Source organism: Martes martes (genome assembly GCF_963455335.1).
Source record: "Martes martes genome assembly, chromosome: 3".
Taxonomy (NCBI): Eukaryota; Metazoa; Chordata; class Mammalia; order Carnivora; family Mustelidae; genus Martes; species Martes martes.
This window is the reverse complement of record NC_137890.1, coordinates 170,010,779-170,035,592: the sequence shown is the minus strand read 5'-3', so window position 1 is coordinate 170,035,592 and position 24,814 is coordinate 170,010,779. Positions and strand designations below refer to the sequence as shown.

The 24,814-nt window shown below is 43.1% G+C and overlaps 1 protein-coding gene across 1 annotated transcript in view; it reads left to right on the top strand.

Annotated features, from left to right (window-relative positions):
- Positions 1–24,814, top strand: part of TMEM169 (transmembrane protein 169) — a 34,023-nt gene extending 9,209 nt beyond the window's left edge. The window contains exons 2-3 of the mRNA XM_080799700.1: positions 21,253–21,620; positions 24,108–24,814. Coding sequence (XP_080655826.1) covers positions 21,347–21,620; positions 24,108–24,730 — 897 coding nt within the window. The 5' untranslated portion in view covers positions 21,253–21,346 and the 3' untranslated portion in view covers positions 24,731–24,814. The remainder of the gene's footprint in view (positions 1–21,252; positions 21,621–24,107) is intronic.

The following is a 24,814-nucleotide window of genomic DNA, read 5'->3' as shown; positions in this document are numbered from 1 at the left end:
TTTAAGTAATTTGTAGAGGACATTGACAAGAAACAGTAAAGACTGAAATCCATCATGGTCTATGCGACATTCCAACACATGTGGTCCTTACAGCCAACTTCCCCAGGAAACGGTCCCCGGTTGCATTTTAATTCAATCGGGTACTGGTTTCAGCTGGCTCCCAGTGGAGGTCCCGCGGCCAGAAGTGGCTAGACCAGGGATGTGGAGGGGATCACATTAGATCAATCAGGGGGAAGCCTCACACGGGAGTCTTAAGATTGGCAGCCGTCCTGGTGACTCAGGTGGCTGTCCCGTGCCCAAGGGAGACAACTTTATATAAGAACAGGAATAAAGAGAGGATATCAAGTTTCTGGGTCTCATTGCCATTCCGGCCAGGGTACTAACTTACAGCCAAAAGGCAGATGCTCTCCTCCCCGTAGAGCAGCCACCAGCTAGAGGATTACAGCCTGAGCAATAGACATGCAAGTGTTCCAATAAGACCATACTCCTTGAAAAGCCCCTGAAATGAGACTAAAGGAAAAGGAGAGAGAAAGTACTCACCAATATTGCACTGAAGCTCAGAGTCCGAATGTAAAGACTCACAGCTCCTCGTTCGGGCGCCATATGATGAAGTTCTAGAACCTAGGTGAGGTTCGGTGGGCTGAGGTCCGGAGCCGATGACCAAGAAAGAATTCTTGAGACACCTTTGGTGCAAAATGGTGGTTTATTAAAGCACGGGGACAGGACCCGTGGGCAGGAAGAGCTGCTGCCCAGGGTTGTGAGGGATGGCAGGTTATGTACCCTGTGGTTGGGGGAAGGTGAGGGAAAGGGAGGTTTGAACGGAGTTTTCATATGCTAAAGGAGGCCTACAAGGTGCTGGGATACAGGAGGTCTCCCAGCTTGATTAATGTTGTCTTTCAGCACGCCGCTAATATCAAGATAGTTGGGAGATTCCTGTCTTGCAGGATTGTGATCTCTGCAAGTTAACTATTTGTTTCTCGTTTATGGCAGTCAGGGGTGCCTGAGGAATGCTACACATATTACCGGGGGGAGCCGGTGGAGAGGGGATGCAGGGTGCCAGCTTTTGCTTTGTCCTCAGCCAGCCTCCTGCTCCCTCATCATGTTGGTATGATGGGGGTGAGACTAGGGCCACCCCTCTTTCCCTATAAACAAACAAAACTCAGACAGGGAAGATCCAATTTTATAGCTCTTCACAATAGGGAGATGCTCAAGCTCCTCGTAACCCACTCCCCTCGCTACTGGGAACTATTTCCTCTGCAGACAAGCCAGATGCTTCTAGATGATGAACCAGCCCTCAGTGTGAGTGCCTTTCAGGTCAGGTAGGCTGAGGAGTGACCTGACAGATACGGCTCACGGGACCATGAAGCAACAGGATACAGTTTAACTCATAACCGAGTCACAGTCACTGGCCAGAGGTTAGAAGTTTCAAGTTGCTGATCCATCATGGCTCCAGTCACAGACATCAGTCTGAGCCAGATTCCTTTCTACCTTTACATTGGTGGGACTGTCTTCCTGAGAGGGGCTAATGGTGATTTTTGGTGGTAAAATGGTAAGCATGTTATTTCCTGGCTGACATAGTGCATCTCGTTGTGGTAAATCACAGTGCTAGTGGAAGGGTATGGCCACCCCAGACAGGGGATATATGGCTCTTTGGGTGACAGATACAGAAATGAGAATGGAAAGCGCCGTAAGGCAGGAGCAAGGCACAGTTCACTGTAGTGATCGTAGTAGGTTAACTTGAAAATGATCATACTCTACCCTTCCGGACCCAATTCAGGTTCCATGGAAAGGGACATGTGACCATATGAGTCACAACTGGTCACATATGTGACCAAACAACTCTGGGGGAGTATGGAAATGAAAAACAAAACAAACAAAGCCCCTGATTGTTCTTAAATCAATGACACAGGGTGCCTTGATTTGAAGCTTTATAAACCAAAGGTAGCAAAATAGCAGACAATTTATGTTTTGCTTTGTTTTGGTGGTTTTTCTACGTGGGAATTTATTTAAATTTGGACTAATCACAACAATTAAAATCCAGAACTTTAACAGGAAATTCTAAACAACCCATGCCAAATGGGCCTGTGTTTCTCTGTGAAAGCAGTTGGCTTGGTGGGTGGGAGAGAGGGAAACAACTTCCTATTTTTGCAAAGACCTGTGGTCTTATGTTTACCATAGCGTCCCTCCCCCACTGCCCACACACTACTTATTGTTTCCAGAAGGTAAGCCTGGTGTCCTTGCCATTTATTAGCTTTTTCCAGCCATAATTCATCCATGCAGGTTAGTTTCTTTCCTGCAATGGACATTATGGCAGAGGCTTCAAAGCTTCCTGGTTTCCCCACCCACCAAACCCCCCAAGTTATGCTGGGTATCCAGATGGGTTTGGAGAAGGCACTGGATCACGTTTCCTCCCATGACCACCTGGGAGTAGAGAATTGGGAGCAGACTCCGGGGAAATTATCCATATCATGCATGATAGTGAGAGGTCCTTAAAGGAGCCGTGTAATACCACTGTGGAGGTGTGTTTTTTTGGCAGGGGTTGCGGGGGCGGGGGGCGGTGCGGGGAGGGTGGCAGCAGTTAGTGACTGGGTGATTGAAGGGGAACTGGCGGGCAGAAAGCAAGGACTCGAGCCTTTTGTGATGACTTGGCCCGAGAAAGGCCCCATAGCTGGACAGGTATGCTCACTTTGTGGTGGTGTGAGTCTTTGGGTTTCTACCGAATGCCTAGGAGCTCTTGATTTTCTTTTAATAAAACTCCTTTTAGGACACTATTGTCGAATTCCTTACAAGCAGAGAATACTAGCTGTCTTAGTCTGTGCAGGCTGCTGTAATGAAAAGACCACATACTTTGTGGCTTAAATAACATACATTTTTTTCCCATAGTTCTGAATGCTGGAAAGTCCAAGATCAAGGTACCGGCAGATTCAGGGTCTGGTGAGAGCCTGATTCATAGATGACCATTTCGTTGCTGTGTCTTTACCTGGCAAAAAGAACAAGAGAATTCTCTGGGGTCTCTTTTATGAGGACACTAATCTCGTGTGTGAGGATTCCACCCTCATAACCTAATCACCTCCCAAAGACTCCACCTTCTCATACCCTCACTTGGGTGTTAAGATTTCAACATACGCATTTAAACATCTGAATTCATATGTTGAAATGAAGATTTTCATTTCAACATTTCATTTCAAGCACAAAATGAAATCTTCATCAACATATAAATTCAATAATATGAATTTCAACATATGAAATATGATTTCAACATATGAATGTAGGCTGACATTTAGCCATGGTAGTACAGACTGTACTGAGCTCTCCAGTGGGTTTCATGGGTAAGGGCATGGGCGCTGAGCCAACATTAGTGTGATGTCCTTTGTACTGGACAGCTGAGTTTTAAAATTCCTGGGCTCCCCCCTACCCTGGGAAAATAAAAACTGCCTAAACCACCCATTACCAGGGATGATGTCATTTTATGCTCTAACTTTGAAATGTGTGTCAGGATCTGCCTATGCATCAGGGCTGACAAATTAGAACACACCAAGTAACTTTTTGGGCAATTCCAGTATATTAGGTAGGATTTTTGTGTGGCTGCCTTAAGAGACCAAAATAATACTGGGTTAAAGGAAGATAAATATTGTGGGGCCTGGGTGGCTCAGTGGGTTAAGCCGCTGACTCTTAGTTTTGGCCCAGGTCATGATCTCAGTGTTGTGAGATCAAGTCCCATGTCAGGCTCTGGGCACAGTGTAGAGTTGGCTTAAGATTCTCTCTCCCTCTCCTTCTGCCCCTCCTGCTTGTGCTGTCTCTCTCTCCAAAATAAATAAATCTTTATTTTTTTTTAGATTTTTATTTATTCATTTGATAGACAGAGAGAGATCACAAGTAGGCAGAGAGGCAGGCAGAGAGAAAGGGGGAAGCAGGCTCCCCGCTGAGCAGAGAACCTGATGCGGGACTTGATCCCAGGACCCTGAGGTTATGACCAGAGCCAAAGGCAGAGGCTTAACCCACTGAGCCACCCAGGCGCCCCTAAATAAATCTTAAAAAAAAAAAAAAACAAAGATAAATATTTTTCTCTCATATTACAATCCAGAGGAAGAGGGTTTATGGCTGTTCTAGTGGCTTTTATTCTTTCTGTGTCAGTCCACTGTCATCTCTTTTGGGTTGCTTTTGTCTGCCTGGCGAAAGATGGCTCATCAGGTTCACATTCCAGGTCTCAAGAAGGTGAAAAGAGGAAAGAGAGGGCCAAGCAGGGAAGTTGCACACATCACAGCTGCTCGCATGCTTTTGGCCAGAGACTAGTCATATGATCACACCTGATGCAAGGGATGCTGGGAAATGTTATCTTTAGGAGGAGAGTTATGTCACCACCAGAACCCTCCATTACTGGAGGTGAAAACAGATAAAATTATACCATAATTGTTTATTAAGTATAAAGGAACTTTTTAATGTCCCTCTCTGTTTTTTAAGATTAAAAAAAAAAAATGGTGCTCGCTTCGGCAGCACATATACTAAAATTGGAACGATACAGAGAAGATTAGCATGGCCCCTGCGCAAGGATGATAAAAAAAAAAATGTTTTAAGTATTCTCTACACCCAATCTGGGGCTCGAACTTATAGCCCTGAGATCAAGAGTCACATGCTCCAGCCACTGAGCCAGCCAGGTGTCCCTTAATGTCTTTTTATTAAACTTTTCTTCAGTCTCAGTCTTTGACAAAAATCAGACTAATCTTTAATTACTATCAGTTCAGACTGCTCCCCCAGCCCAAATCATTAATTAAGTCACTTAAAAGTTGTTTATTGAACAAACATGTATGTGTTGGCCTAGTTATATGGAACTATTTCCTAGACCTTATAGTCTAGTAGAGGAGATAGAAAATAAACAAGCAAAATAAGAGAACTTGGGGCACCTGGATGGCTCCATCGGTTAAGCATCTGCTTTCAGCTCGGTCGTGGTCCCGGGGTCCCAGGATCAAGCCCCCATGTTGGGCTCCCTGCTCAGCAGGGAGTCTGCTTCTTCGTCTCCCTCTGCTCCTCCCCCTGCTCGTGCTCACTCTCTCAAATAATTAAATTAAATTAAAAGAGAGAAAGAAATAGAACTTGATTATGGATGTTGTTAAGTCTTATTCAGGAAACAGGCTGCTGTGATAAAGAATCATGAAAAGCAGGGTAGGGAGCCAGTTTTAGGCTTGGTGTCAGGAAAGCTTTGGAGGAGCTGACAAGGAAACGGAGACTTGGGAAATAGCAAGGTGCTCGCCATGTGACGGGAAGATTGGAGCAGAAATAAGGCAAGGCAGACAGTATTGAAGGCCTCAAGTGGGAAAACATTGGGTGCTCCTGAGGAATGTGTAGGCAGCCAGTGCAATTGTAGCATAGAAGGTATATGTGAAGGAGGTGGTATATTACATAGGATGGCAGGATGGAGAGGGGCCACATCATGTAGGTCCTTAGACCACATGAAAAAGTTTAGATTTTGTTTTCTACCAATGAGAAGTCACTGGAGGTTTTAAGCAGAAAATGGCACAAGTTTATTTATGTTTTCAAAAGATCTTTCTGGGGCGCCTGGGTATCTCAGTGGGTTGAGCCTCTGCCTTCAGCTCGGGTCATGATCTCAGGGTCCTGGGATCGAGCCCTGCATCAGGCTCTCTCTGCTTGGTGGGGAGCCTGCTTCTCCCACTCTCTCTCTGCCCGCTGCTCTGCTTACTTGTGATCTCTCTCTCTCTCTGTGTCAAATAAATGACTAAAATATTTAAAAAAAAAAAAAAGTTCTTTCTTACTGCTGAGTGGAGAATTGATTGGAGGACAACAGTAGTAGAAGCCAGAAGACAAGGAGCATTTTTTAGAACCACACGTAAGAAAGGGTGACCTTGGGGTGTCTGCATGGCTCAGTTGGTCAAGCATCTACTCTTGGTTTCAGCTGAGGTCCTGGTCTCAGGGCCCAGGGATCCAGCCCTGTTTTGAGCCCTGCATCAGGCTCCATGCACACAGGCATGAGTGCTCTCTCTCTCTCTCTCTCTCTCAAATACACAAATAAAATCTTGAAAGGAAGGAAGGAAGAAAGAAAAAGCAAGACCTCTTAGACAAGAATGGTAGTAATAGAGGGGGGAAAAAGTGGTGGATGAATTTTAAAATTATCTGGAGAATTTCCTTCAAGAGTGGCTTAAAACCAGTTATTTAATGCATGAGAATCTAGGCTTGTTCTTTAAAACCTATTTTTCCCCTAGGATGACCAAGAATTTAGAGTTAATGGTTGATTGAAGTTAGTGTTCTGCTGTATCACATTTAATCATCTTCAGACCTCAGTAGAAGTGAGGGATGGGTGAGGCCTAACTTCCAGAGAAAAGAACAAAGTCCTATCTGTTCTCTTAATTCTATTGATCAAAGCCTTGGAAACTGGGGAATTTGTTTTACTCTTTCTTTTATGGACTCTAAAAGGAAGGAGAAATGGTCAGAACCTGCTTCTCAGATCAGATATTAACAGCATAATAAAGTGTACAAAAATGGGGAAGATAATTAAGACTTCCTTTCTTAACAGTTATATCCTCTTTCTTTTTTTTTTTTTTTTAAGATTTTATTTATTCATTAGAGAGAGAGAGAGAGAGAGAGCGCGCATGCGTGAGCAGGGGGAGAAGCAGAGGGAGAGGAAGAAACAGACTCCACGCTGAGCCAGGAGCCCAACAGCAGCTTGATCTCATGACCCTGAGATCACGACCTGAGCCGAAATCGAGAGTGAGATCCTAAATGGACTGAACCATCCAGGCATTACCATTTATATCCTATGTCTGTTTGGCACTTTCCCTTCCCCTCTGCCCTATCGGGTCAACAAGGACATATTGAGTGTCTGCTACATGTCTAACCATAGGATCTTCCCATTGGAGGTGAAGAAGTATAAGAAAGGTCCTGATTTCTAAAATTGTATAATCTCCTTGGGAAGATGAATGAAAAATAATGAAGCCACTCATACTCAATGCCAGATGATATGAAATGCTGCAGAATTAAGCACTGAGAGAGCATAGCACATAGGACAAATGCTACTAAAATACAGAGTAGAAGAAGGCAAAAGAAAGGGGTTGGAAACTAGCATTTATGAAGTATCCATCCATCGTAGCCATTTTATACTTGAACACTCATTCCATTCTCCCCACTCTTCTGTAACAGTAGGACTGGGGTGGGGACAGAGGGGTGGGCTGGAGTAGGGGGACATGAGTGAGTGAGTCTGTCTTGAGCCAGGCTTGAAACAGGTGGAGAAGAGTAAAGACAGTGATGGAACCAACATAAGTACATGTGTTGACTTGTCATGTTGTGGGGAAAGGGAAAATTTGCTACTGAAGCCTAGCATGGGCCATGAATGGGGAGAGCCTCAAACTCCAGACAGACCCTTTAAGTATAGTTTAGTTAGTCATGGCAAGATGGTGATGATTACTGGACAACATAAAAATGATATATTTTTGTTAATTACCATATAACATGGTTGAGGAAGAATTCTGAAATGGAAGGTGAGAGACCAGCTTGGAAGAAGTAGTATTAGAGGTATATGGAGGTAGTAAACATTCAAGTGAAGACATTATCAAAGAAACTTTATAGGAGTGGGTGGCAGAGACTGGTTACTATTGGAGACATAGGAATCCATCTCTAACGTGGGAAATGGATTCATCCAAGACAATTCTAAGGATTTAAGTATAGAATCTTGGGTAAATGCTGGCAGACAGCATGGCCCATGAATAGAACATGGGCTTTGAAATGAGCAAACCTGGCTGTAAGTCCCAGCCCCACTACTACGTAACTTGGAGCAAACTGCTTCTCCAAATGGGAATATAATAGTGCCTACTTCATTGGTTTGCTGAGACAATTAAATAATATGATTATTTTTAAGCACTTAGACCAGCACCTGACACATAGTAAATATCCAATAAGTTTTAGTTGTTACTAATTTTAAGTCCAAATGTCCTCATTTGTAAAATACTATTTGTTTCTTAGGATTATTGTGCCTAGGACAATTGTACGATATCTGGCACATAGTATTGTCCAAAAAAGTATTACATTAGAATGTAATGAAATGGGAAAACTATATATAAGCAAGTAACACAGAGATTAGCAAATGATACAGTAAGCAAATGTTCTTTTATGAGAATAGGCACAACATAAATGTTGTAGGGTTTTTCCTTCCCCATCCCATTCTCCTTTCCCTTCCCCCTTTACCTGTCCTCTTCGTAACACTAAGAGGTTAAGTCAGCTAGAAATAAAGAGATGAGTTTGGTTTAAACTTGCATAGCTAGAAATGATGAGATATTTAAGTGGAGAATATCCACTAGGCTGCTGGAAATCCATCTGGAGGATACATTAATTCTTGGCATCCATATTTGGGCATTCTTGGCATAGAGGTGTCCTGCAGAGGTAGGCAGGAAGGCTGCATATTTCAACAGGAGGAAAAGAATATATTGTTGAGAATAGAGGGCAATCCGTTGAGAATCGAGTCTCAAAGGGCTGGCTATTATGGGTGGAGGAGATAGATAAGGGAGTAAAGGAGGCCCAAGAAGAATTTGAGAGGTAGCAAGAGATTGAAGACAGAAAGTCAAAGAAGGTAAAGAAAGGTTTAAGAAAGACCTGGAAGTAAGCAGCATTAGGGCTGTGGTATGGGCAGGGAGAATAAGGATGGTAAAGTCATCACTGGGGCCACTCTGGTGACTTTTAAGGCTGTATTCCACATAGAAAAGAGTGGGTCTATCCCCAAAGGAAAGTGGAATGAGGCTGAGATAGCAAAAACCAAAACCAAACAAACAGTAACAACAACAAAAAAAACCCAAACCACACACACACAAAAACCCACACAAAACAAAAACCCATCAACTGTCTACTGCAGCCACCACGAACACTTGACTTCTTAATCTTGGTGGGAAAATTCTGGGCTTTTGAAGTTATACAAATTAGGCTTAAAACCAGGTTCTCTCACTTTATCTAACAGTGAACTTGTTGAGATGTGCAAATTAGGTAACATGCATTAAAAATTGAGCTACAGCCTGGCACATAAGGCTAAGTAAATGCTCATTTTCCTGGCCTATTCCTTATCTTTGCACATGACTTACTTGTGTGCATTTGGGGAGTGTGTGTGTGTGTGTGTGTGTGTTAGAAAGGAGTTTGGGAGAAAAAGATGGTAAAGAGAACAGGACATTGAGGGGATGAACTGATAATGGCGATGGACTATTTGATAGAGAAGCATAGTTATGAAACAAAGAGAGAAACAGGACATTGCCTTAAGTAAGTGGCAAGGTAAAGCTGGTTTTTCCACATAGGGACTTCTGGGTTTATTTACAGGCAAAAAGGAATCAGCAAAGGGGAGAAGTTGGAGCTATTAGAATGGAAGGAAGTCAAGGATGAGGAAGATAGAGGATCAAGAGTACAGTTGAGGGACACCCGGCTGCCTCAGTCAGAAGAGCATGTGCCTCTTGATCTTGGGGTTGTGAGTTTGAGCCCTGCATTGGGTGTAGAGATTACTCAAAAAATAAATAAATGAATAAACAAACAAACTCAAAAAAAATAAAAAAGTTGAAGTGGTCAAGAAGAATATCTGCTCCCAGGTCACTCTGAGGGAAACCAGGCACTGTCGTGAGAATTCTCAAACAGCCCATGGAGAGGCCCATGTAGGGAGGAACTGAGTCAGCACCATGCAAGTGTGCCATCTTGGAACCAGATCCTCTGATGCCATCCAAGCCTTCAGATGAGGGCTGCCCTGCCATCTTCAGAGACCTTGAGACAGAATCATCCAACTAAGATACTCTCACATTTCTGACCCAGAAAAACTATTCACAGGAGAGCCACAAAGTTTTAAGAGAATTATTATTATTATTATTTTTTAATAAATGTATAATGTATTTTTATCCCCAGGGGTACAGGTCTGTGAATTGCCAGGTTTACACATTTCACAGCACTCATCATAGCACATACCCTCCCCAATGTCCATTTCCCCACCACCCTCTCCCGTCCCCCCTCCCCCCAGCAACCCTCAGTCTGTTTCTTGAGATTGAGTCTTTTATGGTTTGTCTCCCTCCCGATCCCATCTTTTCATTTTTTCTTTTCCTACCTCCCCCCAACCCCCCCCACCTTGCATCTCCACTTCCTCATATCAAAGAGATCATATGATAGTTGTCTTTCTCCGATTGACTTATTTCGCTAAGCATGATACCCTCTAGTTCCATCCACGTTGTCACAAATGGCAAGATTTCATGTCTTTTGATAGCTGCATAGTATTCCATTGTGTATATATACCACATCTTCTTTATCCATTCATCTGTTGAAGGACATCTAGGCTCTTTCCACAGTTTGGCTATTGTGGACATTGCTGCTATAAACATTCAGGTGCACGTGCCCCTTCGGAGTACCACGTTTGTATCTTTAGGATATATACCCAGTAGTGCAATCGCTGGGTCATAGGGTAGCTCTATTTTCAGTTTTTTGAGGAAACTCCACACTGTTTTCCAGAGTGGTTGCACCAGCTTGCATTCCCACCAACAGTGTAGGAGGGTTCCCCTCTCTCCGCATCCTTGCCAGCATCTGTCATTTCTTGACTTGTTAATTTTAGCCATTCTGACTGGTGTGAGGTGGTATCTCATTGTGGTTTTGATTTGTATTTCCCTGATGCCGAGTGATGTGGAGCATTTTTTCATGTGTCTCTTGGCCATCTGGATGTCTTCTTTGCAAAATGTCTGTTCATGTCCTCTGCCCATTTCTTGACTGGATTATTTGTTCTTTGGGTATTGAGTTTGATAAGCTCTTTATAGATTTTGGATACTAGCCCTTTATCTGATATGTCATTTGCAAATATCTTCTCCCATTCTGTCAGTTGTCTTTTGGTTTTGTTAACTGTTTCCTTTGCTGTGCAAAGCTTTTGATCTTGATGAAATCCCAATAGTTCATTTTTGCCCTTGCTTCTGTTGCTTTTCGCAATGTTCCTAGGAAGAAGTTGCTGCGGTTGAGGTCAAAGAGGTTGCTGCCTGCATTCTCCTCAAGGATTTTGATAGATTCCTTTGTCACATTGAGGTCCTTCATCCATTTTGAGTCTATTTTCGAGTGTGGTGTAAGGAAATAGTCCAATTTCATTTTTCTGCATGTGGCCGTCCAATTTTCCCAGCACCATTTGTTGAAGAGGCTGTCTTTTTTCCATTGGATATTCTTTCCTGCTTTGTCGAAGATTAGTTGACCATAGAGTTGAGGGTCTATCTCTGGGCTCTCTATTCTGTTCCATTGGTCTATATGTCTGTTTTTGTGCCAGTACCATACTGTCTTGATGATGACAGCTTTGTAATAGAGCTTGAAGTCTGGAATTGTGATGCCACCGACTTCGGCTTTCTTTTTCAGTATTCCTTTGGCTATTCGAGGTCTTTTCTGGTTCCATATAAATTTTAGGATTATTTGTTCTATTTCTTTAAAAAAATGGATGGGATTTTGATAGGGATTGCATTAAATGGGTAGATTGCTTTAGGTAGAATAGACATTTTCACAATATTTGTTCTTCCAATCCATGAGCATGGAATATTTTTCCATTTCTTTGTGTCTTCCTCAATTTCTTTCATGAGGACTTTATAGTTTTCTGAGTATAGATTCTTTATCTCTTTGGTTAGATTTATTCCTAGGTATTTTGGGTGCGATTGTAAATGGGACTGACTCTTCAATTTCTCTTTCTTCTGTCTTGTTGTTAGTATAAAGAAATACGACTGATTTCTGTGCATTGACTTTATATCCTGACACTTTACTGAATTCCTGTAAAAGTTCTAGCAGTTTTGGAGTGGAGCCTTTTGGGTTTTCCACATACAGTATCATATCATCTGCAAAGAGTGATAGTTTGACTTCTTCTTTGCCAATTTGGATGCCTTTAATTTCTTTTTGTTGTCTGATTGCTGAGGCTAGGACTTCTAGTACAATGTTGAACAGCAGTGATGATAACGGACATCCCTGCCGTGTTCCTGACCTTAGCGGAAAAGCTTTCAGTTTTTCTCCATTGAGAATGATATTTGCGGTGGGTTTTTCATAGATGGCTTTGATAATATTGAGGTATGTGCCTTCTATCCCTACACTTTGAAGAGTTTTAATTAGGAAGGGATGCTGCACTTTGTCAAACGCTTTTTCAGCATCTATTGAGAGTATCATATGGTTCTTACTCTTTCTTTTATTAATGTATTGTATCACATTGATGGATTTGCGGATGTTGAACCAACCTTGCAGCCCTGGAATAAATCCCACTTGGTCGTGGTGAATAATCCTTTTAATGTACTGTTGGATCCTATTGGCCAGTATTTTGGTGAGAATTTTCACATCTGTGTTCATCAAAGATATTGGTCTGTAATTCTCCTTTTTGGTGGGATCCTTGTCTGGTTTTGGGATCAAGGTGATGCTGGCCTCATAGAATGAGTTTGGAAGTTTTCCTTCCATTTCTATTTTTTGGAACAGTTTCAGGAGAATAGGAATTAATTCTTCTTTAAATGTTTGGTAGAATTCCCCTGGGAAGCCATCTGGTCCTGGACTTTTGTTTGTTTGGAGATTTTTGATGACTGTTTCAATCTCCTTACTGGTTATGGGTCTGTTCAGGTTATCTATTTCTTCCTGGTTCAGTTGTGGTAGTTTATACGTCTCTAGAAATGTATCCATTTCTTCCAGATTGTCAAATTTGTTGGAATAGAGTTGCTCGTAGTATATTCTTATAATTGTTTGTATTTCTTTGGTGTTGGTTGTGATCTCTCCTCCTTCATTCATGATTTTATTTATTTGCGTCCTTTCTCTTTTCTTTTTGATAAGTCTGGCCAGGGGCTTATCAATCTTATTAATTCTTTCAAAGAACCAGCTCCTAGTTTTGTTGATTTGTTCTATTGTTTTTTTAGTTTCTATTTCATTGATTTCTGCTCTGATCTTTATGATTTCTCTTCTCCTGCTGGGTTTTGGTTTTCTTTATTGTTCTCTCTCCAGCTCCTTTAGGTGTAGGGTTAGGTTGTGTATTTGAGACCTTTCTTGTTTCTTGAGAAAGGCTTGCACCGCTATATATTTTCCTCTCAGGACTGCCTTTGTTGTGTCCCACAAATTTTGAACCGTTGTGTTTTCATTATCATTTATTTCCATGAATTTTTTCAATTCTTCTTTAATTTCCTGGTTGACCCATTCATTTTTTAGAAGGATTCTGTTTAGTCTCTATGTATTTGCGTTCTTTCCAAATTTCCTCTTGTGATTGAGTTCTAGCTTCAGAGCATTGTGGTCTGAAAATATGCAGGGCATGATCTCAATCTTTTGGTACCGATTGAAACCTGATTTATGACCCAGGATGTGGTCTATTCTGGAGAATGTTCCATGTGCACTAGAGAAGAGTGTATATTCAGTTGCTTTGGGATGGAATGTTCTGAATATATCTGCGATGTCCATCTGGTCCATTGTGTCATTGAAGGCCTTTATTTCCTTATTGATCTTTTGCTTAGATGATCTGTCCATTTCAGTGAGGGGAGTGTTAAAGTCCCCTGCTATTATTGTATTACTGTCGATGTATTTCTTTGATTTTGTTATTAATTGGTTTATATAGTTGGCTGCTCCCATGTTAGGGGCATAGATATTTAAGATTGTTAGGTCTTCTTGTTGGACAGACCCTTTGAGGATGATATAGTGTCCTTCCTCATCTCTTATTATAGTCTTTGGCTTAAAATCTAATTGATCTGATATAAGGATCGCCACCCCAGCTTTCTTCTGATGTCCATTAGCATGGTACATTGTTTTCCACCCCCTCACTTTAAATCTGGAGGTGTCTTCGGGTCTAAAATGAGTTTCTTGTAGGCAGCATATGGATGGGTTTTGTTTTTTTATCCATTCTGATACCCTGTGTCTTTTGATTGGGGCATTGAGCCCATTAACATTCAGGGTAACTATTGAGAGATACGAATTTATTGCCATTGTATTGCCTGTAAGGTGACTGTTCCTGTATATTGTCTCTGTTTCTTTCTAATCTACTACTTTTAGGGTGTCTCTTTGCTTAGAGGACCCATTTCAATATTTCCTGTAGAGCTGGTTTGGTGTTTGCAAATTCTTTCAGCTTTTGTTTGTCCTGGAAGCTCTTTATCTCTCCTTATATTTTCAATGATAGCCTAGCCGGATATAGTATTCTGGGCTGCATGTTTTTCTCGTTTAGTGCTCTGAATATATCATGCCAGTTCTTTCTGGCCTGCCAGGTCTCTGTGGATAGGTCTGCTGCCAATCTAATGTTTTTACCCTTATATGTTACCGATTTCTTTTCCCGGGCTGCTTTCAGGATTTTCTCTTTGTCGCTAAGACTTGTAAATTTTACTATCAGGTGACGAGGTGTGGACCTATTTTTATTGATTTTGAGGGGCGTTCTTAGCATCTCCTGGATTTTGATGTTTGTTCCCTTTGCCGTATTAGGGAAATTCTCTCTAATAATTGTCTCCAATAGACCTTCTGCTCCCCTCTCTCTTTCTTCTTCTTCGGGAATCCCAATTATTCTAATGTTGTGTCGTCTTATGGTGTCGCTTATCTCTCGAATTCTCTCCTCCTGCGTGGTCCAGTATTTGTTTGTCTCTCTTTTGCTCAGCTTCTTTATTCTCTGTCATTTGGTCTTTATGTCACTAATTCTTTCTTCTGCCTCATTTATCCTAGCAGTGAGAGCTTCCATTTTTGATTGCACCTCATTAATAGCTTTTTTGATTTCAACTTGGTTAGATTTTAGTTCTTTTATTTCTCCAGAAAGGGCTTTTATCTCTCCGGAGAGGGTTTCTCTAATATCTTCTATGCCTTTTTCGAGCCCGGCTAGAACCTTGAGAATTGTCATTCTGAACTCTAGATCTGTCATGTTACCAATGTCCGTATTGATTAGGTCTCCAGCCTTCGGTACGGCCTCTTGTTCTTTTTTTTTGAGGTGAGTTTTTCCGCCTTATCATTTTGTCCAGGTAGGATTTGCTTTCTCCTGCTGTGGTATTCTGCTGTTCTTGGTGACTGAAGTTGGTTTTGGATGGGTTTCTTGTTGATCTTCTGGGGGAGGGGCCTGTTGTAGTGATTCTCAAGTGTCTTTGCCGCAGGCGGAATTGCACCGCCCTTGCCAGGGGCCAGGCTAAGTAATCCGCTCGGGTTTGCTTTCGGGAGCTTTTGTTCCCTGAGCGCTTTCCGTAGAGTTCCGGAGGACGGGAATGAAGATGGCGGCCTCCCAATCTCTCGGCCCGGAGGAGCCGAGAGCTTGGGGTTCCGCTCCTCAGTGCGCTCTCAGAGCAAAGCGCCCAACCGCCCCGCCTCCCTGGCCTGCGGTCGCACCTTGAGGAAAGCAGTCAATTGCTGGAGCTGGAGAAAAGTGCCGGGTCGCCTCCGTCTCCGCAGCCTCCAGCCACTCTCTGAGCCCACCCAGCCTGCGACCGGCACAAGGTAACCCTGGGCTTAGAGCTCACTCCTCGGCTTTGTCGCTGTAGCCGGCTTCCCCGCCAGTCCTTCTGTGACCCCGCGGGACCTGGGGTTATGTTGACCCCGCCTGGGTTTCCCCCCGGTTTAGCCTCTGGAGTGATGTCTCCCAGTGGAACCGACTTTTAAAAGTCCCGATTTTGTGCTCCGTTGCTCCACCGCTTGTGGGGAGCCGGCCCCTCCCCCCGGGGTCTATCTTCCCGTCGCTTTGGATTCACTTCTCCGCAGGTCCTACCTTTCAGAACGTGATCGATTTTCTGTTTCTAGAATTGTTGCTCTTCTTCTCTTCGATTTCCCGTTGGATTTGTAGGTGTTTCACAATGGTTAGATAAGCTATCTAGCTGATCTCCTGCTACCCGATGTCGTCTCAGCCTGCTACTTCTCCGCCATCTTGACTCCTCCACGTTTTAAGAGAATTATATTGACAGAATACCTAAGGAGTTCGGAGACCGTCCAAAAGCAAAAAGGCCTTTGGACCCCCAAATTCTGTAGGTGGGAAGCAGACTGAGAAGAGGACTCCTCACCCAGCTGAGACACTTGCAGATTACTGGCACAGAGTACTGTGTAGGAGAATATGTAGTTCTTTTTTTTAGATCTCAAAGCTTGTGGTAATTTGTTACAGGACAATAAATAATACACCTTGTTCTAAAACATATCTGATCTTGTTTCAGCCTCACAGCAAATAGAACAAAAAAGTACTGTTCTCTAGCCATAACAGGTAGTCACCAGGAGTAATTTTAAACCTGTTTGACCAACAACTGTCTGTATGAATAAACTTTGGAAAGTCCATTCACCAGTGGAAGCCCCTGGCTTCTGACAGGCAAATTTACTGACCTGATTGACTTCTAGAAATGAGGGATGGACTCTGATGGGCTGGTTTCCAAAAGCATCTCCACTGAGGGAAGTTGTTGATCAACGGAGCAGGTTTAAAACTGTTTCTGAGGGTTCTCTTTTATCATAACTACCAAACAAACCATCTTAACGTTTGTCGGGCCATTTTGTACTCTCAAATCATGGGGTTTTTGTTGTTGTTGTTTGGTTTTTGTTTTGTAAGTAAGCTCTACACCCAACGTGGGGCTCTGAGCCAGCCAGGAGCCCTTCAAATAATGTTTTGAGGTGAATCAGGGGCAGTTACATGTTTTGCTAGTAGACACTGGCTGAGCACCTGTGTAAAGTTAGCTGTACCGGAGGCAGGGAACAGACCCTTAAGGTGAATTACCAGGAGCTCACCAATTCTTTTTATTTCCTCCTTCCTCTAAAGGATTTGAATGGGGTCTCTAAGGGTCATCGCCCTCCTTGCTTACAGATCAAATTGTTCTTCCCACACCTCATCAGCTCACCAGATAGTCATGTTTTTTTTTTTTTTTATAACAGGAGACACAAATGCTTCTCTTGACTCTTGTTTTCTTTATTATTCTGTCCTAGGGATCCAGAAATTCTTCCTTTTACCTAACACCAGTCTGTCCCTGTTTGTTTGGGTTTGTGGCCAACCAAACAGAAGACTTAGACCACCGCACATTATTCGGTTTGCACAAGCCCATAAAGAGTGATGATTATTCCGTGAATGTGTGATGAACCATAGATAAGTCCAAAGAGACAAAGGGAAGATCAGCTTTTATTAAGTTTTGAGAGGAAATTGGAGAGAGTTGTTTTGAACACAAGTTCACTGAAGAACAGAGAGTTCAAGGCTGTGGTCGTTTCACATTGGCTGCAAGTAGTGGTTAGCACCTTGTTGCTGAGGCAGGGACGAAACTTCCTTTTCTTGAAAGCAGGTGATGAAATTCCTATGTGAAAAATGGCCTTAATTGTCAAGAGGGGTACCTGGCTGCCTCAGTTGGTGGAACATGAGACTCTTGATCTCAGGGTTGTGAGTTTGAGTCCCACGTTGGGTGTAGAGATTACTTAAATAAATAAGACTTAAAAAGAAAAAAGCAATTGTCAAGATAATTCTTAACTTTCTCTTTCTGCTGGTTGTGCAGGCTGCAAGGAGTGATATGTGAGTGAGAGTTCCCCTGCCAGGTCTTCCTGAGTCTATTTTAAATGAAATTTCTTTAATTTATTTTTACACTCTCAAGCCTGACATTTGTACCCTTACAGTACATATAAAGTGGTGCTTTCAGAGGTCACCCGCATCATAGAATTACCTTGGTATGACTTACCAAGCATCAGTTTTACTAGAGGATTTCCACCAGGGAAAACATTTTTATATTAAATACAGAATCTTAGAAAGTAGAATTCAAAATTCACGCACATTCTTAACAATAAACCTCTAACCTTAGGGAGATGCGCACACAGCCTCTTCTTCCAGTCTATTTTCGCTGGCTGTCCATTCTTCTGCCCTGGGGATCCTTTGGTAGGAGAGCACTGTTTGCGCTTCTTGACACCAGTAAGGCAAAAGTGTTAAGGCAAATTCAACATTCTTATTGAGTTCCAAATTCTGACTTCCCTTAGGTGCTTTAATCTTTTTTTTTTTTTAAGATTTTATTTATCTACTTGAGAGAGAGAGTGAGAGAGATCATGAGAGGGGAGAAGGTCAGAGGGAGAAGCGGACTCCCCATGGAGCTGGGAGCCCGATGTGGGACTCAATCCCAGGATTCCGGGATCATGACCTGAGCTTTAATCTTTCTAATAGGTGGGTTGATTGTGTTCTGAATTAGTTTATCTTGGGAAGCCTTTGTGCTCTAGATTTTTGTGTTCTGAAACATGTCATAGGTAAGTTCCTTGCCTGAGATGGTGAAGATAATGATGCTCCTTCTGTTCAAACAGCCTAGCCCACCCCAGGCAAAGACAGGCTGTGAGGACTTCCTATTAACCCTCCCATTCTACCTGGGGGCATTTCACTTCTGTCAGTCAGCACCTCTCTATTTCTCTCTGGGCTATGTGCCCAGGACACAAAGGTGGTGGAGTTTAAGTACCTGCAATCCAGTGGAGAGGTATATAAGAAAATAAACTGTAGAAGACGAAGTAGAACTTGGACAAAGGGTAGTCACGCAGAGCTACTTGCCCAGAAGGTAGCTCAGGCTTTGGGGTGAGAAGTCAGTCCATTGGTCTTAAGATGCATTGAAAAAAAAAAAAAAAAGATGCATTGAGATGAGGGGAAAAGAATGTGTTTTGGCATTTGAAGAAATACGATACAGAGTTGGCCCTGTCACATGATAGTGTCAAAGATGCATAATTTTTAGACATGAGATTTGCTTCAAATTGAGTGGCATTTAGAGCCTAGTTCGATTTGTTGTTTGTTTATTTTTGCTCCCCTGTTTGGGCCAGGCCACTGGACATTAGGACCGCTTCAGACTAATGAGAGGAGAAGCCTCACTGTTGGGGATAAAGAGAAATCAAAGGGTACGCACGTGGGATTGAAAGGAAGGAAATACTCAGAGACCACTGGAAAAAAATGAAGAATTGGAAATTGAGAATAAAAGTAACAGAAAGCTGGCAACCTGGAGTTATTGGAGAGTGGCCTTTCTCCAGGATCCTGGGGTGGCAGGATTGTAGTAGAATCTAGCAATTCTTCATTGTAAATACAGTTATTTGTGAATGGGGAATTTATGAGGTAAGTAGTTCAGAAATTTTTCATATTAATAGAAGCTATCACTACAGTCATGACAGAAAGATATTTTCCCAGTATAATTTCCAATAATAATGGATGATAACAGGGCCACTTGTCTCCTCTACCAAGTTTAAAACTGAGTTTGTTCACAGTGCCTGATATCCAGTGGAATATCACCATTTTGCAACTCCTAGTGAATTAGTGGGTCTAGCCAATGATTGTCAATGGCTACTAACTTCATTTTAAAAAATGGCCAAAATGCCATTAGGTGTCTCCGGATGGAAGTACAAAACGCCCTCTATAGCACTGTTTGGCCAAAACAACCAACCCAAAACATTCCAACATGAATCTGATCAAACCTAGTTAGCTATCAGTGTACGGGAAATACATGGTTCAGAACACCCTGTGGGAATGCAGTCGGCAAAACCTAGGCTGGGAGAATCTGCAAGGTAAATAGCCTGCTTTCTTTCACAAAGGAATTGGAAGGAAAGTAATTGGAGGATGAACATATGGACCTGTCTGATAGAGTAGTCCCTAGCCACATGTGGCTATTTTTAAATTAGAATTCATTTAAAAAAAAAGGAAAAGCATTTCCTCAGTTGCGCTAGCATCATTCAAGGTGCAATGCAGGAATTCTACTGGACGGCACTACCACACACAAACAGGCATAGGATCCGTGTACATCGCGTAGACCTTATTGGGATCCCAATTCCAGAAAATAGACTTTAAACTGTTAAACAAACAGGGAAATTTGACTGGATATTGGAAGATATTAAAGAATTGTTTTAAAAACAATGAAGTATGATGATATTGTGGGTATCTTTTTTTTTCTAAAGATTGTTTATATGGGAGAGAAACAAACTGAAATAGATGAAATGTGTCTGAGGTTTGCCTTTAAATAAGTTGGCTATGAATATTTTGATTATTATTGAAGCTATCATCATACGGACAATGAGGGGTCCTTAAAATTGTTCTCTGTCTTTTGTACAGTATGCCTCTTTCCATAATAAAAAGGGTCTCCATTTAGTATGTTTGAAACTATCCATAATAACATGCTTCTGAGTTTTTGTTTTTGTTCTTGTTTGCTGTTGTTGTTTTAAAAAGCATATGAGGGGCGCCTGGGTGGCTCAGTGGGTTAAAGCCTCCACCTTCAGCTCAGGTCATGGTCCCAGGGTCCTGGGATCAAGTCCCGCATCGGTCTCTCTGCTCGGCAGGGAATCTGCTCCCCCCCCCCTCTCTCTCTCTGCCTGCCTCTCTGCCTACTTGTGATCTGTCTGTCAAATAAATAAATAAAATCTTTTAAAAATAAATAAATAAATAAATAAATAAAAATAAAAAGCTTATGAGTGGGGTACTGGCTGACTCAGTTGGTGGAACATGAGACTCTTGATCTCAGGGTTGTGAGTTTGAGTCCCACGTTGCATGTAGAGATGACTTAAAAAAAAAAAAAAAGAGCATCTGAGCAACTAGCTGCCTGAATTTGACTAGCTGGGTATTTGCTAATTTCTCCCTGCTCAGTAGCAGCACTAAAAGCATTTCTGTCTTCTCAATGGTTCAATGCACCCAAATAACAGGCCAATCAGTGTCTTTAAAGGATGTTACATAGACTCTCTTCTCTCCCCACCTCTTTTTACCTGGAGAACAGAAAGGAGAGAGAATCTTAAGAGTGGGCAACTATGCATCCTCTCCACTGGTCTCCCCACATGTCATAGGAGAGAACCCAGGAATTTTCTGGGATCTTGGGCTAACAAGAAGCCAAGAGGCATGTGCTCTTCATAGAATACCATGGTAGACATGGTTGGTGACATTGTGCCATCTTTGGGGAGTTTTCTAAAAGTTCCATTCATCCTTTTGAGTATGGTTATAGGACTCAACAGCCAGATGACTGGATTACTGGCTCCAGCCATCCAAATTGTCATGTTTGGTGGGAGCGAGAGTAGTTCTTAAATCCCATTTATCTATAAGGCTTCCTCACCCAACTTTCTCATATTCAACGTCTCCCAGCTGAACTGATGGGTTTTGCATAATTTATAACTTTGCATAAATGACACAAATATTATTACAATACAAATAAAATTTTATTCACGACAATCCAATCTTGTAAGAGTATTTCCACAGCATTCCCAAAATACAGTGATATGAGAAGGAAAGGGAGGAGAAGCCTTCAGCCAAGTTGAGGATCATCTCCCAGACCCCTTTCTATCTCATCCTATTTCCTTCCTGTTGATGACTTTGCTTGCCTGTCTTTCCTGTGGAACTCACTGACGGACATTTTGGCTTAGCCCCATCCAGGAAGAAGCTCTGTGGTGTGTGGATCGTGAGTTTGCTCAAGGAAGTAAGACTCTTCACAAGGAATAACTAGACGTGAGAAGCAGGATGGACGCGCTGGCACCAGTAGAAGGTGAAGGCCAGCTCCCAAGCCCGCACCACCAGGGCTCTCTGAGGAAGGCTGTGGCTGCTGCCTTGGCCCTGGATGGGGAATCCACAATGGGTCGCAGGAAAAAGAAGAGGAAAGAGTCCCGCCCTGAATCTATCATCATCTACCGGTCAGAAAATGAGAAACTAGATGAGGAGCCTGGGGAATCAGAAAGTGGAGACCGGCCTAAAGAAGAAGAGGGAGACGATTTCCTAGATTATCCTGCAGATGAAGGTAAGTCTCTGGGGCCACTTACCTAAAGCCACAGGAAGGAATGAGGATTCTCCAGAAGACAGACAGGGATTTGCTCACTGACCTACTTCGACTTATTGACACCTTTCTTTTTGCAATATCACAGTCTTCATTCCACAGATCAGCAGTATTTATTAAACATTGACTTTGTTCTCTTCGCAGTGATGCAGAGGAGATCTCTGTCCTTTCTGAACTCCTATTGTAAGCGAAGAGACCGATTTATACACAAAAATCAGTAATACAAGCAGATTATGCTAATTATTTATTTATTTTTAAGACTATGCTAATTACTTAATACCTGTAAGATAAAGAAGCAAATGGTTGACTTTTATAATAATCAGGAACATGCAAATTACAATAGCAGTGAGTGGTAATATTCTTTTACATATAGGTTGGCCAAAAATTGGATACACTATAAAAAAATTTTTAAAAAAATTGGATACACTAGGGTAACATCAATGTGAGAAAATAGTTGTGCTATCAATGTACCTCAAGTGGAAATGGAATTCTGTTTTACCCACTTCGTAGGGACATTAATCAATAATTATTAAATTCAGACTGCGTATCTTACATTCTAGAAATTCTCAGTATCCCATGAAACTTAGGCCCATGGGCATAAGGATGCATGTGTGGGAATACCTGTTGCTGCTAATGGAGCCGTGGAGTGTCCGGACTAAGCATCACCATGCAGCAATAGACGGGTAAGGTAGATCGATTTGTGTAGCTGGATTGTTCTCTAAGACATAGGCCCACAGTGGACAACACCAGCAATGTCTCTGCTCTTGTGCAGTTTGCCTTCTAGTGAAGGGAAGACAGACAGTGAACAAGGCAGTCATTCAAAGTTAATTTCAGGGAGTGGTATGAGTTGCAAAGACCATAAACCACAGTGATGTGAAATGATTGGTGGAGGGCGTGGGGGAGGAGATTGCCTGCCATGCGAGGACCTCTGGGAAGTGGCCCTTGAGCTGATCTGAACGAAATGAAGGAGCCGACTATGAAATGGGGCCAAGACCCTAAGATGGAAGCACCACTGGCCTGTTCCCCTATTCTCAGGGAAGACGGTGGTGGAGAGGTTCACGCTGGGCCTTGCAAGTCATAGTAAGGAGTTTGGGATTTGATTAAAGTGCAAGTGGAAGTCGGTGGAGGACTTTTATGCAAAGGAGAGATAGCCTCTATTTCTAAACCATCATTCTGGCTTCTTTATAAAGAGTGGATTCTAAGGGGCAAGAGTGGAAGCTGATAAGAGACTGTCCCATCCCTGAGGCCACAACAGCACTAATGTAGATGCCTAGACCAGGGTGACCTCAGGAAAGCTAGCTAGGGAAAATAGGCTGGATTCTTTTTTTTTTTTTTTTTTTTTTGAAGATTTTTTGTATTGGCAGAGAGAGAGTACACACAAGCAGGGGGAGCGGCAGACAGAGGGAGAAGCATGCTCCCTGATGGGGGACTCAATCCCATGACCTGAGCTGAAGGCAGATGCTTAACCTGACTGAGCCCCCCCAGGCACCCCGACAGGCTGGATTCTGGGTCCGATTTGGAACTTGCTGATGGATCAGAGGTAGGGAGTGAGAGAAAGAGAGGAGTCAGCAATGACTCCTAGGGTTTTGACAGGAGCAACAGAGAAGGACGTGGTGGTGTCATTTACTATTTAGTGAGATGAGGGAGGTTTTGAGATCATTAGGTTTTGGGTGAACAGTACAACCCTCCTACTTCTTCCAGCCATGGAAGAAAGACTCCAGGCTATACTCCCCTCCCCCACCCCACCCAACCTTCCCTTGTAGACTATATTTCACATACCAAGGGGCCTCAGACTTCTGTGTTTCAGTAGCTCCGGTGTCACTCCAGGATGACTAAAGGATGGCAGTTCGGTGGTGGTGGTGGTAATGTGTAGGTATGTGTGTGAGGACAGTGTACATGTGTGATATGTGTGGTGTGTGTGTCCAGAGCTTGGACGTGAGGGCTGAGATGACCATAGGCATGTGAGGAAGCATCGTCTCAGGGAAGCATAGAGACGGGGATGAGCAGGGAAGGGGAGTGCACTGCCCATCGGGAGGACGCACACGCAGCACAATCTTCACACACATCAGTGGATACTCATGCACTTATACAATAGATTAAGGTCATAATGAACTGGTGTCTGTGGCAAAGTTCCTCATACCCCTCCATATTACAGAGATCGTGCCAAGACTGAGGCCCAGCAAAATGGAGAGAGAACTTGAAAAGCAAGTTAACCTGCTTCACAGTTTCTTCAGAGCCCACGTGTGTGGAGTAAGAGTCCCCTGGGGGAGTCATAACATCAGGGAGGGAGGGAGATCCACCCACTTCGTCTTCCCACAGTCACTGACTCCAGGACTGTGCCAGGTGCTATAAAAACCGGAACTGTGGTATTCAGCCTCCAGCTCAGATGATGACCCTGTGATTAAATGTCCACTCTTCTGACCTTAACGTCACATCCTTGATGCCCTGCAGGGATGTGGAACATGCCTTTGGACAGCCGCTATGTCACGTTAACTGGCACCATCACACGAGGAAAGAAAAAGGGCCAGATGGTGGACATACATGTCACACTGACAGAGAAGGAGCTGCAAGAATTGACGAAGCCTAGAGGGTCATCAAGGGAGATAACACCTGAAGACAGAAAGGCCTGCCAAATGGGAGCAGATCGTGGGCCCCATGTGGTCCTCTGGACACTGGTCTGTCTGCCTGTGGTCTTTATCCTCTCTTTTGTTGTCTCTTTCTACTATGGCACGATCACCTGGTACAACATCTTCCTTGTGTACAACGAGGAGAGGACCTTCTGGCACAAGATCTCGTGTTGCCCCTGCCTCATTCTCTTCTATCCAGTGCTCATCATGGCCATGGCCTCTTCCCTGGGCCTCTACGCTGCTGTGGTCCAGCTCTCATGGTCCTGGGGAGCATGGTGGCAAGCTGCCCGGGACATGGAGAAAGGCTTCTGTGGCTGGCTGTGCAGCAGGTTAGGTCTGGAGGACTGTTCCCCCTACAGCATTGTAGAGTTGCTTGACTCTGACAATATCTCAAGCAATCTCTCCAACAAGGACCCCACCCAGGAAGTAGAAACTTCCACTGTCTAAACTTCCAACAACTTCCATCCTTCTCTGGTCCTAGTAGCCTATATATTGTCTCCCAGTTCCAGGAGATTCTTTTTAAATTAAACC